At 38.5% G+C, this 15,683-nt stretch overlaps 4 protein-coding genes across 4 annotated transcripts; 1 reads left to right on the forward strand and 3 right to left on the reverse strand.

The window, feature by feature from the left end:
* Positions 1-2,112: 2,112 nt before the first annotated feature.
* On the forward strand, positions 2,113-3,180 carry PCOAH_00045950 (Derlin; the record flags this gene model as incomplete). Its single annotated transcript, XM_020061379.1, has 1 exon — positions 2,113-3,180. The coding sequence occupies one exon, from the start codon at positions 2,113-2,115 to the stop codon at positions 3,178-3,180; it is 1,068 nt and encodes a 355-aa protein (XP_019916834.1).
* Positions 3,181-3,423: 243 nt separating this feature from the next.
* On the reverse strand, positions 3,424-5,001 carry PCOAH_00045960 (Aminomethyl transferase domain containing protein; the record flags this gene model as incomplete). The annotated part of the gene is made up of 1 exon (XM_020061380.1): positions 3,424-5,001. The coding sequence occupies one exon, from the start codon at positions 4,999-5,001 to the stop codon at positions 3,424-3,426; it is 1,578 nt and encodes a 525-aa protein (XP_019916714.1).
* A 705-nt stretch (positions 5,002-5,706) lies between these two features.
* On the reverse strand, positions 5,707-6,765 carry PCOAH_00045970 (Uncharacterized protein; the record flags this gene model as incomplete). The annotated part of the gene is made up of 1 exon (XM_020061381.1): positions 5,707-6,765. The coding sequence occupies one exon, from the start codon at positions 6,763-6,765 to the stop codon at positions 5,707-5,709; it is 1,059 nt and encodes a 352-aa protein (XP_019917003.1).
* A 1,150-nt stretch (positions 6,766-7,915) lies between these two features.
* On the reverse strand, positions 7,916-14,347 carry PCOAH_00045980 (Uncharacterized protein; the record flags this gene model as incomplete). Its single annotated transcript, XM_020061382.1, has 1 exon — positions 7,916-14,347. One exon carries the CDS (start codon positions 14,345-14,347, stop codon positions 7,916-7,918), a length of 6,432 nt encoding a protein of 2,143 aa, XP_019916606.1.
* Between the last annotated feature and the right edge of the window lie 1,336 nt (positions 14,348-15,683).

Genomic DNA, 15,683 nt, shown 5'->3' on the forward strand with positions numbered 1-15,683 from the left:
AAGGAACAAATGTCATTTTATGCAACTTAGCAAGCGGACGGAGGGGGGAGCTGGTCCAATGGGCAAAATTAGTCAGGTTAAACAAAAAAAGCCAATTCAGCAAAAGGTAAAAAAAAGCTGCACGTTACTGAAACATAAGCAAAAGCTGCAGGTCAAACAAACGTAAAACAAACGCTGCAAGTTTTTACCAGTTTTTGCGCAGCTTTCATTTTTCACTTTCATGTTTTTACTGCGGTTGGCGGAATTGCGCATTGTTTCCCTTATTCACGCGAAGGTTAAGTTAAAACAATGTTGCTGTTTTGCCTCGCATGAAGTATTCTTTTCTCGCAACGTAACAATACTATTCCAAAACATTTAAAAAACAAAAAAAATTGCAAACTGCTTAGTTTGAAAAAAAATATTCTCATTAAGGTGCAAATAATAGGAGCAAAAATGGAAAAGCGGCATAATAAAACGCAGCTCGGCACCCCAAAAAAAAAAAAATATTACCAATAACGCCGTTCCCATTTTGTACAATAAGAGGCGCTTGTTATGTTATAGATATACGCATTTCCTCATTTTTGGAAAACGACCCAACGTTGCTAAATGGAGACCCAAGGAGAAAAAAACTTCACCAAAAACAAAAAAGCACGCTTATTATAGTGTGACTTGCCATATAGAGTGTACCATCCGTTATGTTTGCAACTTTTTTGTCCTTACCCTTAACCGGGAGGGTACATAACAGGACATATTTCCACTTCGTGAATACAACTGTTAGTCATTTTTGCCTTTTGGCGAGCCATACCGGTTATGTGGTATGTTTTACTATGGAAAAAAAAAGACCACAACTCGTTTAGCCGGATGTTACAAAAACTTCAAACGGGATCATGACAAATAGGAATATGCGCTTTTTTAATCTTAAGGTGGACACATTTGATCATTATGCTTGCGTCCCCTTGGTAATGAAATAAAAGACCAACACGATTATTTTGTAAGGAAAAAGGCAAAAAAAAATAGTTTCCGTTGTGCTGATAAGCCATACAGATATCATAATGATTAGAGGGGGGATGAACCCCCCCCTTTTTGGAATCAAGTTCTATTCATCTCTCTTCTCATTTTTATGTTGAAATATACTTAACCTATTGGTAAGAAAAATTATGCGTTTTTTTCTGTCCCATTGTTTTGCTCCATATGATATCTCAAAAGGGGTAAAGAAACGGAACGAAGCAGAAAAAAATAAAACCAAATTTAACACACTCAGGTTTTGCCTATCATGTAGTAAGGGAAATCCAGCTTTGCTTCACGCCTGCGGAGAAGCAGCCACTCTGGGCCTATAGATGGCCTAAAGGATAATCATCCTGGATAAATTATTCTCTCACTTGCATACTAATGGATATATGGTGGCTTTTTCTTTCCTGATTTTACTAGCGCAACATTTTAAAAGTCGAACCTGTGTTCAGTAGTGTCACCTCCAAATTGGTTTCTACATATGTAAGAATAATTCACAAAAAAAGGGTAAAATGGGAAGATACACGTTCACGCATGTATACACACGTGTATGCAAGATGTTCCTAAGCGCAACGCTCGTTCGCGGTTCCAACAGGGCAATTGTTTAACCTGCTGCAATGGCACTTTTTTTTCATCGAATCGCTTACCCCGCTTGAATAAAAAAATATCATAAGAATGTAAGATGCAAAAAGGTTACTGTGGCAAACGTGAAAACATATTAATTTTAAGGAGAAAAATGAACGCAACGATTGAAGGAAGGGCAACTGTACCATGAAAGTGTAGCCCTTCTGAGCAGAAAAAGGGGAAAACCCTTTAAGATGTGATGGAGCACATAAGCGCACATTTGCAAAAGCTCCACTGGCTGACAAATGCACTGGAATGTAGAGAAAGTAACTGCAGCCCCCTTTGGAGTGAAACATTTGCACTGCGAGGCTCCAAAATACGCAAGCGAAGATACGGCAAAGCGGCTTTTAGTGAGCATACCCCCGTTTTAATATACGTGCGTTGCGTGTGTATTCCTGCCCAGTTGCACCCACTTGAGCAAGTGCCGCCGATATCGACGCCGTTCATGCAGTCGTAGCAGTATATGCCGCTGCTCTGCGCTTAATTTTTCCTTCGTAAAAGATGAACATTGTGCTGTGCCTAATTTGGATCCTTATACACATAGCTAACGAAGGAAGTAAGGCAAATGTGCATTGCAAAAGACAGAATGAAGTAAGCAAAGCGAAGAAGATCTACTCGTACAACCTATTGGAGGGTAAACAACAGGATCGAAATGCACACCATCGGAATTTTGTACTTTATAAGAGACGGGCTCTGTTCCATATACGCATCCCGAAGAAGAACCTGGAGAGACAAAACCTATTTAGCAATGATCTCCGTTATAAAAAAATTAACGAATTTTTGGAAAATAAAAAGGCAAACAAGTTGTGTTATTTACATATAAATAATAACAATCATGGAATAAAAAAAAAGAGGAAAAAAAACAAAACATTGCAACTACTGTTTGAGAAGAAAAAGTTGCTGCAAGAATATTTTTTGAACTTAAAATCGTCCTTTATGGATAGGTATAGAAATACAAAAATTGTAACGAAGCTTTTTTTATCGTCCTCTTTGCTTATGTTAACCCTTAACCTCCTTGGATTAAAACCAGAAGACATTGCTCTACACGATAAAAGAATAATCCGAGCATTTGAATTTTACAGAATTGTAACATCAGCATTGTTTTATGGTGACATATCACTATACGTGTTAACAAATATTTATATGTTATATGTGCAGAGTCAAGAATTGGAAAAGTCCGTTGGCTCATCAGAAACGCTGGCTTTTTATTTGTCCCAAATTTCCATCCTCTCCGTAATTTGCTCCTACTTAAAGAAGCCCTTCTATTCAACAGCCCTGCTGAAATCGCTTCTCTTTGTAAACTGTATGTTAAATCCTTATCAGAAATCTAACCTAATTTTTGGGATAAATATTTACAATATTTACTTACCCTATTTTTCCATCTTTATTGATATTTTGCATGCACAAGATTTGAAAGCTTCTCTGTCGGGGATACTGGGGGTGACCAGTGGGTCCATTTACTACCTTCTGAATATTTATGCTTATCAAAAATTCAACAAAAAGTTTTTTCTAATTCCGCGCTTTTTGAGGAATTACCTCGATTCGGTGAGCACGGACGATGTGTTATAGTTGCTCTTTGCGGAGCTGTGTGCGCTTTTTTTTTTTGGCGATGGGGCGTAAAATATGAACAAATTTGCATTCGCCATGTTGTACTGCGATTTTTATTCAACATTTACCTCTGTGTTTGCCCTTTTTTTTTAGTCAGTTTCTCAATTTTTTTTCAGTAAAATATAATTTTTTCTTTTTCCCTTTCATGAGGATTTTTCCTGGCATAAGTCTATCCTGGTACACATTATGCATTGGACCTCCTCGTTAAAAAGTTTTGCCGGGATAATTAAATGGGAAAAGACAAACTCGATGGTGCTCTTCACCAACTTTGTTTTTAATATACACATTGGAAGCAGCAGAGTAAATGTCACCACTTACAAGTGGTATACGTTTCTTGATTAGAAAACATAGTCCCATCACATGGTTATAAAAAAAGACATTTCCCACTATAGTACCATTTGCTGGGTCACCACCTTTTGAGCAACCCTCCTGGACAATTACATTAAATTGTTGTTCATAGTTAATGGCACGTTCCAAACATTTGGATGCATTTTTCAACAAAAAAAAAGTTGGCTTGAATAAACTCCTATCATTAATTCGTTTTATGTACTTCTGAAAAAGCGAATCAGCCAAAATAGTTTTGTTTAAATTGTCGCAGTTTTCCAGGAACATTTCGAGATAGTCGTAGTTTACACACATCGTCAGTTGGTACTTATTTATAAATATTTCGTTCCTTGTTCTGTTTATTGCTTCTTGGCCTACGTAGCAGCCTTTGTCTTTTGCCAAATAGTTTAACTTATCGTAGTTCAGGTCGAAGGGGGAGAGATCCTTAAATTTGAACGCGTCCCTGTCGATGTTTCCCTTGGCGCCATTTGCTGCGTCGGACGAATTAGGCTCACCATGAACAGACGAACCATGCGAACGGCTTGCGGCCTCCTCCGTGCTCTCCCCAAAGAGCGGATCGTTCGAATATAAATTTTCCACGACTCCTAAATTCAGCTTCATATAGTCATACAGGAAAGTGGCGGGTAGATTTACCTTTTCTTCCTTTTCAAAGCTGAGAAGCAATTCGCAGGCCTCCTTTTTATTCCCGTTGCCAAGCTGGTCAATCCCCCCGTTTGGCGCTTTACTACATGGGGAATCTACAAAGTCTGTTGTAATAATTATGCCTGTGCTTTTGTCCTCCTTTTCGTCTACCATCTTCTGTCCCTTCCCCCTGATTTGGTACAGTCTATATCCTAATAGATCATTTCTTGCATCTTTGGACAGGAGGAATATTCCTGAATCATTGGAAAGAGTAGAAAGATCGTCCTCCAGTTGGGTAGCGCTATCTCCACCGTTGCCCACCTCATCGACTTTGGAAATCCCCCCTCGGAGGACGGACGCACCTGACAGGAGTTGATAAATCGCGATGTTGGTCATCTCGCTAAAATGAACATCACATGAGAGCTTGCGCTTTTCCAATATGCTGAGCAACATTCTGGATGCTTTCACATTGCAGTCCATGTAAAAGAGGCTAAAGGTATTCTCTTCATGGGTATATTTTACATTGTATAAAAAACAATCAGCCAATATTTTGCCATTGTTTTGCAAAAATAGGGAAGGCAATCCCTTCGTCCATTTTTTGTGGTTTACATTGTGGCCACACAGTTGATACGCACTTGTATCATCCAGGCTGGATAATATATTTTTTGGGACATTTTTATATAAAGAAAAATCCTTTTCCGTTATTATTTTATTTAAATCGTTCGTTGTCAAACTTTGCAGAAATTTGAAGGAGTCTGTTCCACAAATTTGCACGAGCGTCCTATTTTTTAATCTGCACAAGAGGTACTTATTCATTGAATTAAGCTTCTGTTATATGGAGAAAAATGGATGCAACTGTTCTGTTCGTTTTGTTCGTTTTTTTTTTTTTTTTGAAGTGTTGTGCTACCTATGGCTATGTAAATAAATCTTCCTCCTTTCGAGAGATCGTACAAAATAGTTCCATTCTTCAATGCTCACGTTGCATCAATTTTTCTCCTTAACAACGATAGAAAAAAGAGTGCGTATTTATTGAACAGATCCAACGGCGGCAGCTTCGGTTTTTCCTCGCAACAACTGCATTTTTAAGAATTGCAAAATTGTGCAAGATACGCAGCGTGTGCAGCAGATTTTTGCCATGTACGATGGGTCGCAGGTCGGCTCACATAACACGCACGCGCGAGCCCCCATTTCCGGCTTAAAAAACGCAGGAACTGAACGATCTACACGACGTGCACAAACACTAGTCAAGGTGATCATTTGTTAAGTCAAAAATAGGAAAAAGAAAGTAGCGAATACACCTTTTTCTTCCTTTTTAATGTTATAAAAAAATCACAAAAAAAAATGTGGGAAAAAATAAAGCTTTAAAATAGCCATAAAATGGATATGTTATATGTAATCAGCGCAAAAATACACACATGAGCAGCTTTGCCCCACCGTTCATGCAAGGTCAACTTGTGAATTCTACATTTCGCTGATTTTACGAGCCCCTTGAATGTCTTCACAACGTATGTCAGTTTGACCTCATTGTGATTTATTCTTTTTATACCTTTTTCCTTTTTTTTTCCAATCCCCTTTGCGGATGTGCAGGTTGCTTCTCACCACGTGAGGGTCGTCCCTTTTGGCATACATTTGTGTAGGCCCTCCCCCCTGTTTGGGCTCATGGCCATTGCGACGATGGTGCTCTTGCTTAGCAGTTATATCATCTGTGTGGTCGAACAAGAAGCTGTCAAATTTTCTGCTCCGTGGAATTGTTACCGAGTTAATGGTCGTTAAATTCTTTTTGCACATTTGAATAAAATTATTTAACAATTCAGTGTTCATTTTTTTAAAAAAAGGATTCTCCAAAATGACAATATTTTTTAAATAATTCAGTTCACATAAATGGGTTAATATTTCTGCGTCCAGAATGAAATTATTTTGTATATAAAGCTGTTTTAACGCGGTCATATATACGACATCCCTCTGGACATGTGTTAATTTGTTACTGTTTAAACGTAACTCTTGTACATTTGAAAAATGGGAACCAAAACAAAATTCTCTCATTCTGTTAAATGCGAGGGAAATTTTTTTTAAGTGTGTCATAACTTTGGTCGGTTTTGCAAACGTTTCAATTTTATTATTCTTTAAAATGAGTGTCTCCAAATTTTGGAGATTTGCTAAATTGGGAACTTTCTCAATTTCATTATATGCTAAAATTAACGTTTTCAAATTTGTTAATTCGCATACCCCATCCATTATTTTTATTTTATTGTTGGACAAATTTAGGTACACTAAGTTGTTTATGTTGTTTAGGTAATTTATGTTGTCTATTAAATTGTTTTGTACAACGATTTGTTGTAAATTTAAGTTCATTTCGAGCATCGACAGATCTTTTATTTTGTTTTCACTCAAGTCAATTTTTTGCAAATTTTTCATTTGATATAATTCTTCACATTCTTCTATGTTTCTGTTTTTTAAAATTAGTTCTCTGCAATTTGATACATCTCCATTTTGGATCAGAGAGGATATCTTTAGTATTGTCAATTTGGTTATCGTTTCTTCGTCCTTTCCTCTCTCCTCATGGGATTGATGCTTTTCCATTTTATTTCCATAAAAGTTTTGAACACGATGAGGGGGTTCTCAGTCTGATTGCTTATGTCTAGGAATGGCCCTCCTGCAACGACATCCAACGACGGTTGCAAAAATAAAACAAGCGAACAACCTGATAAACGAACTAGCGCAAATGAAACCTTCCAATTTGAACCCCTCCGTTTTACATCACAAAATAGCGACCCCCTTTTGGAACATTCCCATTTTTGTTATCTACATAAAAAAGAATGCAAAACAAAACCTCCTGCTTTTGCGCTCAACGTGTAGTAGCATGTAGCTTTCTTAACTCAGTTAAGCAATAAATTGCCTTCGAAACGATGTATCGCCGAAGGTTCCAAGTACGTCAAGCCAAAACGGCTAAAAGAATATGGTTAACAAATTTTTAACCTTCAAAATGGGCATCCAAACGGGAAAGTGTTTCAAAATGTATGCAAATAAATATGCATGCACCGCATTTCCGCAAAGTGGAAAAAAAGAGGCCACCTCGATCTCGCTTTGCAATTTTTATTTTATTAATTTCGTGAGTTGTTTTTAAGTTTGGTAAAAATGTAGAGAAGCTTTAAAAGAACTGTATTTTTATTGCCAAAAAAAAAAAAAAAAAACAAGGAAAAATTTAAATGCAACAATAAAGGGGAGGTGGAAAAATAAAATCACTCCAAAAGGTAAGGGGGTAAAGAACAAACGCAGAAGCCCGAGGCGCGGGCATACAAATTAAAACCCAAACAAAAAAAGTGCTGGAAAATCGATGGACAACGCGGAATCAGTGGCGGCAACGGCTGCGGTGGAATGATGGCCCCAGTTTGTCGCAAATACGCAAATTTGTTAATTACCGAAAAGGTTGCACCAACGGGGAGGATCAATCAGGTGAGAAAAAAAAAAGGGGGGCAATATAAAAATGTGGAAATGTCGTAATGCTGAAACGCCCAATTGAGCAGTGTGGCGGAAAGAAAATGTCCCTGCCGCGCCGTTCATCCGTTTTCTTCCTAGGTACGTTAGCCACGTTGAACAGGCAGCTGGGTAGTAAACCAAAAAATTGAAAAAGAAAAACGCGTCCAAATCCTGAGGCAAACGTGTGAACACCCACTCAGCAACTAGGTGAAGCATTCTCCAAAGCGCCCCCGTAGATGGAGAGGCCACCACCCTACACCTGTATGCGGGCGTACGATATGTAGTGGTAAGTTCCCGACGTATGCTTGTGCATTTTTTGGACGGCCAGTTTATGATTCCTAGCCATTTGGGGATTATTTTTCATTTCCAACATTTTGTGTTCTGCCTTTTCGATAATTTTCTTTTTCATGCTTTTCCTTTTTTTGAAAATATATTTCAGTTTGCGAATTCCCTTTATTGACAGAAATTTCTTCCACATGCTTTTAAAGACACTCTTCAGCGCCATATCAACTCTTTGAATAACTTTAAATTCTGATTTTAAAACATTCCATATTGCTAGACCGGCCATGGGTGCGAATAGGTATGGTCCAATGGATGCGAACAGCCCAACGGAGAAAACACTCTTCATGCAAGCTTGCGTGGAGTTAGTTAAAGTTGCTTTAACGGCTTGTTGGATACATACTTGTTTAGGTGGAGGGATAGTAGACGTGTAACAACTGGTGACAGGTCCCATTCCGATGTCCGTAGCGTGTTGAGTTATATCCATTGCGCTGAGTAGAGTGTATGCAGATAAAGTACCGAGAGTCATGAACCCTAGTATTTCTTTCATCCTACTTTTTTCTCTTTCCTTTTGCCATTTGCCTATGAAGTGTCCAAAATATGGAGCTTGTGTGTAGAACATTTGGCTTAAGTAAGGCAATTGCAATTCGCTAAAAATGATTTTTGTTAATTTGAGAGAGAAGGCCGAAGATAGGGAGACTCCATTTTTCATGGCCTTCAATTCTTTCTTCATAGACTTGGGTAGTAACACATCGAAATAGTGCAGGACAGCATCTCCTCCAAGGATCATTTTAAAATCGTTTACAAAATTTTGGTCATCAATTTTGTTTCCAAATGAGTTTTTGGAAAATTTGGATTCATAAGAATGTAAACCTTCTGGGTTCTTCAAATGTTGCAAAGCAAAAGTTGAAATGGTTTTCCACAAAGCAGAACAATGATCAGCGCACATGGAATTTTGTAATTCCTTTATTCTTTCTTCACTATTTAACGCGGCATATGCAGGATTGATAGCCACCATTCCGGGGTTTCTAGCTACACTAAAGGGTTCACGCAGACGCCTGTCTGTGCTGATTTGCACTACATGGTCAACAATTTCGATGAAGGCTTCATTAATCAACCAGGATTCATCCTCATTACGTAGAAGCTTATGTAACTCTGCCACTTTTTCTAGTAACACCATTGCCTTTTTCATATTGATGGTTGCTCCAAACCATATGGCATGTTCTACTTTAAAACTTGGTTTTCTCAGGAGCATATTTCCAAGGGAAACAATTTTTTTGAAAAATTTTCGAAACACTGTTTGTTTGGTTGGTTTGACCGTTCTGGAGAACATGATAGTGTCTTCTATGTTACTTTCCAGTAGGAACTTACTATCTTCGACAACTCTGTAGATGAAGGTGTCCTGGTTATATAAACTGTTTGAAAGCTCTAGCCATATTCCTAAAGCCTTTGCGAATTCTTTATTTATGTAATGATCCCACTTATCATTTTGGTTAAAAATTAATTTGCTCTCTTGCCATTGTTTTTCCTTTTCTTCATATAATTCATTTTGCTCTTGTATTAATTTTTCCTGCTCCGTCATTAATTCGCTTGCACTGCTGTCATTATTGATGTACTGCTTTATTTCCTTCTCAATTGAATATTCCATTTTTTGTTTTTCAATTTTTTCTCTTTTATACTCTTCGAACCCTTTGGTGAACCACGTGGACATCAAATTGTCGGCATACTTTGCGAATCCCCCATCGGTAAATATTTGTTTGGCTAGCTCCACATTTCGGTTTTCATAAAAATTCCTATTTCTTGGTATATATTGTGCGTTTTGAATAATTTCCCTAGAAGCGATGGTATGCGTGGTAAAGCGGATGGTGGTCAATATGTTTTCTAGCAGATTTGCAGGAATGTGTTGCAACAGTTTCATCTTGGCGAGTGCGGTTAGCAATCTCTTTTTGAGGAGTCCCTTTTTCATGGTCACCACAAGCTTCCTGAGCTTATGTGGTATTAACGCCGATGTAGAAGTTGCAAACTTTTCAGACAAGGTTGCCGTTAGCATTTTCTTCTTCTCATTGTAGTAACTCTTCACTGGGTCTTTTCTCGAAAGGGATGACATTATGAATAAGTTCACATAGAATAAGTTTTCAAATCTAGCTATATGATTTAGAAACTTTAAATTATTTCCTCGCACGATAAATTTTAGTGGAGTGTTTGTTAAGGACTGCAGTTCTTCTAGCGTCTTCTTCATGGAGTCTAAATTAGACTTGGCAGATTTGGACAGGACACTGTTTAAGTACAAATGATGGCGTATGGACGACACATCGTTTAGGAAGAACTTTCTAACATTTTCGCTTTTCGTAAAAAGGTTGGCATATTTGTCAACCAAGGCGTAGAAGACTAATAGTGCTTTGCTTCTGGCATTGTACTTGGCATCCATTTTGATCAGTTTATCTTTTAAGTCTTTTCCTCTCTTAACAAACTCATCGTAGACATATTTGGTCTTCTTGCTTTTTTTCCTTCGTCCATAGTTTCTAACTTGTACTTTTATCAATTCTCTGCTATCGTACCAGAAAAGGTACTTATAAAAATCCGTGTACAAGTTCTGCTCAAAAATGAGGCTTATATAATTAGGATTGGGCTCTGGTTGGTAGGACGAATTTTCTATTTCAGCAAAGGTTCGTAACATATCAAAGGCTCTTTTTAAGCTTCTCTGGTTTTCCTTATCCCCTTCGTCCATTTTCAGTATTTTAGGGTTATACAGAGTGGACTTTTCAAATTCGCAGATCAGGGTATTCTTAGCATCATCCCTTGGACATACCTGTGAGAAAATCCTCACTGCATTGTGCGCAAACGAGATGGAGTTTTCATAACCGTACACCTCACTGTTGTTAAAGACCTTCTGTATTTCGTTCACATTTATCAAAGTATAAGCATTTAGAACCAATTCTAAGAGGTCGCAAGTTACTTTCCTTTCTCCTACATAGGTACTGTGTCTACCAGGTCTAGATTCGATCGGGATGAAGGTTATATCTTTATTGAAGATTTTCTTGGGCCGATAATACACATTGCAAACTTCATTATACATGAAGAAGGTGTAATCCGAGTTGGCCATCAGCATAGTTTCTAAAGAATAAAAAGGTTTCAACCCTTGGACAAAATAGTGATTATACGAAAGGTAAGCTAAGGACAGCATCAGCAGGTGACCCAATAGATATATGTTAGAAGAAGCTGCTATATAAATTTCGTAGTTTAGACCCACAGAGGAGGATGCCTCTTTGCTATACTTCTTCCTAATCGGTTGGATCAGTTCCCCTAAGGCCAAGTTATGGTAGTATAGTCTCTCTAACTGATTAACTCCAGGGTTGTTCACAAATACATGACAAAGATATTGTCTCAAAATTTTGTTGTACTTTGCACTTAACGGTTGGATCTGTTCATCTCTAAACGAGTTAGCCTGTGAGATGAAATTCTTATCTTCGTATGCGTCTCGGCCGAAGTTGGTATTTTTTCTATTCACAGAATTATAAATGGCATTTAGTATATTATTGTAATTGTTAGATCCCACAGATTTTCTTCTTTGCAACTCGGTAATCATTTCGCTTCTTAATTCTTCCAAGGCTCTGGAATACTCAAAGGAAAGGTTTAGGAAATCGCCTTTTTTTTGTAAAGGTTCATTAAGACGGCAATATTTATCTACCTCTTCCGAAAATTTAGGTCCTATCATTTTTTGTAATTCTATTTCATTGGAGCTTTGCGTATTTCTTTTATCTAAATTCATGTAATTTGAAAAGTGGTAATTTACAGGCCCTTCTTCTCCTTTGTCTTTTACGTTAAGTCCTTCCTCTGACATTTCATCTGATCCTTCCGATCTGGACATTTTCTCCTTAATTAGCATATCTTGTCCGTTATCTACGTAGAAGACGTTGGAAGAATCTACATCTGATTCTTCTCCGTCAGATTCAGTTCCCCCTGATTTGTGCCCATTCTTTCCGTTGCCCCTTTTTATTCTAGAATATTCCCCATTATTTAAGTTTTTCTCAATTTCGTCTGCCCTCTGTTTAGCATGCGTGTTGCCATACCTCACGATGATAGGAGTTAATCCGTTTTCACCTTTATTATTATGGTTGCCGGATCCTGCGTTGTGTGTTCCGGAGGTTCCCATTCCGCTGTCATTCATCCTGGGATGTTCACTGCCATTTGTTCCTTTTATGTAAGGATGTCCGTCACTTTCCTCCGTCACTGCACCTCTTTTATTCTTAGGTTTTAATCTTTTAACACCACCTTCATCTAACTCATACTCAGTATCGTAAGAATCTACATCTCCATCATGCGAAGAATTGGAGCTTGAATGTCTTTCCCCTGGTTTCCTTTTCACCCTTCTTTTGTTCCTCATCCTATTGTGCGTGTCGTTCTCGTCATCAGAGGTCTGGTCACTTGATTCTTTATCGCTATTATTATTAGGGCCATTTCCCCCGTGCTGCACATGATATACCAATGGGTTGTTAATTCCATTTCCTCCATAAATCCCCTGTCCGTCACCTGCATTAACAGGCCTTAACCCATGAATGTAGTCTAAGATTGGGGCACTGTTCTTTACATTATTGTGCATGGGATGCGTCCCCTCGTCGTTTGTACTTCCCGGGTGGTTTTGCCCCTGTCCGTATCCTCCGTAGCCGCCATTTTCGTGTCCTCCGTTTCCGTAACCGCCATTTTCGTGTCCCCCGTTTCCGTAACCGCCATTTTCGTGTCCTCCGTTTCCGTAACCGCCTTGTCCGTGTCCCCCGTTTCCGTATCCACCTTGTCCGTGTTCACCTTGTCCGTATCCACCTTGTCCAGTTCCCCCTTGCGTGCCACCATTTTTCCCCTGATCTAACCCATAAGTTGTCGTTCCGCTTTCGTTATTATCATCGGGGTGCTCCACATAATATGGAGTTCCGTTTCCCTCATATCTTTCTGGTCCCGTATTTTTTTCATGGCCTCCTTGATCATATGAAGGGTTTGTTTTGTTTGCCCCTTCTTCGCCTGGTCCACCCCCGTTTCCTTTTCCATCTCCATTTTTTCCGAAATCTACACCGTAGGTTGCAGGTCCAACTCCGTTATGCCCGTGGGGTCCAAATCCATTTTGTGCACCAGTTCCACTTCCATTATATCCATACGGTTGCGTACCATTTTTTCCATAGTCTCCTCCCCCTGGATATACTCCATTTACTCCATTTCCCCCATGGTGCACGCCATAAGTTCCCGGTTCATGCCCATCTGTACCTGACCCTTTTGCATCCCCAGGTCTGAAGTGTTTGTTAAAATAATTTGGATATCCTTCTATGCCACTTCTTCCACCATGATCTCCTTTACCATCAGCAAGGTTTATATTTAGGTGTGTTTTGTATGTTGGCTTCGTTCCTTCTTTGTCATATCCGCCATGGTACGCATTACCACCTGTGCCATCAGGCCAGGTGCCCTTTCCATCAGATCCACCATACGGTCCATATTCCTTTCCGTCAGCGCCGCCGAATGGCCCATAACCCTTTCCTTCAGATCCACCATATGGCCCGTAACCCTTCCCTTCAGATCCACCATAAGGTCCATATTCCTTCCCATCAGATCCACCATACGGCCCGTAACCCTTTCCTCCACCTTCATGCTTATCATAATGCTCATATGGAGGTGCGGTAGGAGTTAATCCCTCGCTTTGTTTGCCAATTAAATTGTAAGGCCCATTTCCTAGCTCATCATAAACCCCAGTGCCTCTATTTTTTGCATTCGCATTTGTATGACCTGATTGGGGATCTGAGAGTTCATATTTCGTGTTGGGTAAAGAATCCTGTACTCCTTTATCATTGCCAAATTTATTTTTCCCCCCTTGAGTTTTCTTCATATCAGCCCTTCTTTGATTGTTTATCCTTTCTTCCTCTTCTTCTTCTTGTTTTCTAATTTTCTCATATTCGTCTTTTAATGTGTCTTGTTGATTTTTGTTGAACCCAGCATTTTGTTGCTGTCCTTTGTTAGCGTTATCACCATGATGCGTCATGTCAATATTTATCCCTCCCCCGGCACCGGTATTTCCTCTATAGTTATTCGATCCTGGTCTTGATTCGGATCCCACTCCGGATCCTTTATTAAATCCTGCTGGTGAATTCCCTGCATCAGTTCCTGAACCCAAATGTGTTCCTTTATTGGAGCTCAGGTTCGATTTCCCATTTTTTTTATTTCCATTTGGATCATGGTCATCTTCCTCTTCTTCCTGTTCTTGTCCAGGCATATAAAAAATAACTTTGGTTTTTTTCTTTGGGGTATAAGTTGGGCTCTCCGTTTTCACATACTGTTTTCCATCTTGTACGTTCCCAGATACCTCTTTTGTACTTATAGAATCAATGCGCGCAAATATGAGCAAAATGAAAAAAATAATTTTTAACATTTTTTACTTTGCTTTTGTGATTATAGAGGGGGAGACACATGCAGGGAAAAAATAAAAAGGAAATGATGTGAAACAAGAGCGGGAATCAAAAAAGATGCGAAGATATAACTGTAATGAACAGTCCTCCTATTGGGGATGTACAAACGGGTTGCGCTTAAATTTTGGGGGGTGGTGAAATTTCACGTGATTAATTTTCGCGAATCAGACACATTGTAGGGAACGCTGCGTCGATTTGGTGTTGCGTAGTGCATGCCAGGGTGTATGTGTCTACGTCTCAATGTCTGTATGTCTATATGTCTGTTTGTCTACGCGCATATCTATACAGACACCTAAGCACTGAACTGCGCTTGTATTTTAACTATCATATTCAACGGATGAATGTGTGGAGTCAATTCATTTGGTAGCGAAAAACTATTAAATCTTCACAAAAATTAGAAACTTAAAAACTAAATGAGGGTAGGTCATAAAATTGTAATGGACGAGCATGCGTGTACATCTTATATCTGGACAAATGTGCAACTCGGTATTTTTTTTTTTTTTCAATTTCGGTTTTGACTTGAAACGGAAAAAAGAAAAACCGAGCTCCTACATGCGCAGAAAAAAAGAAAAAATAAAATCAAAAACAAAAACAAAAACAAGAAGAGAAAAGAAAATCAAATCAAAAACAAAAACAAGAAGAGAAAAGAAAAAAAAAACAAAAAACAAAAAGCAAAAAAACTAAAGATCTGCGCAGAAATGTAAAAGTGTTCTAAAATGAAAACATTTTATTGTCGCAAATCAGTTAGCACATTTCTAACTTCTTCACATATACGCTACGAAAAAACGCACGATTGCGTTCAAATACCCACCTAGGATAACGTGCACGTCTGTTCCGCCATACGGAAAAAACTGCGCAACGTAGAAATAAAAAAATGGAAAACGAAAATTCAATCTGTCTGCAGTGGTTGTTCGTTTAATTTTTCATTCGTGCCTCCATTCGTCTGTCCATTTGTTTGTCTATTTGTCTGCCCAACCATTTGTGTATTTTTTTTTCACCCTTTCGAGAAATTGCACAAATGCATACACATTTTAGACAATTTCCTTTTTAAATGTTCTATTTCGTCCTGGGATGCCGCACTTACCGTTTGCACAGTGGCGCACAATTGTAATTTAAAAAATAAAAAAAATTGGAATAGTTGTATAACAACACATGTGTACTCCCGCCATATAAACAAGCGTCAATTTTTTTTTTTTTTTTTTTTTTTATTATTTCTTTTCATACACTTTGTGGCATATGTTTCTGAATTGGTCTGAAAAATTCAGCAACAAATTTGCAGCAAATATCGCTGCGTGTGGG

This window comes from Plasmodium coatneyi, chromosome 12, assembly GCF_001680005.1.
Source record: "Plasmodium coatneyi strain Hackeri chromosome 12, complete sequence".
Lineage (NCBI taxonomy): Eukaryota > Apicomplexa > Aconoidasida > Haemosporida > Plasmodiidae > Plasmodium > Plasmodium coatneyi.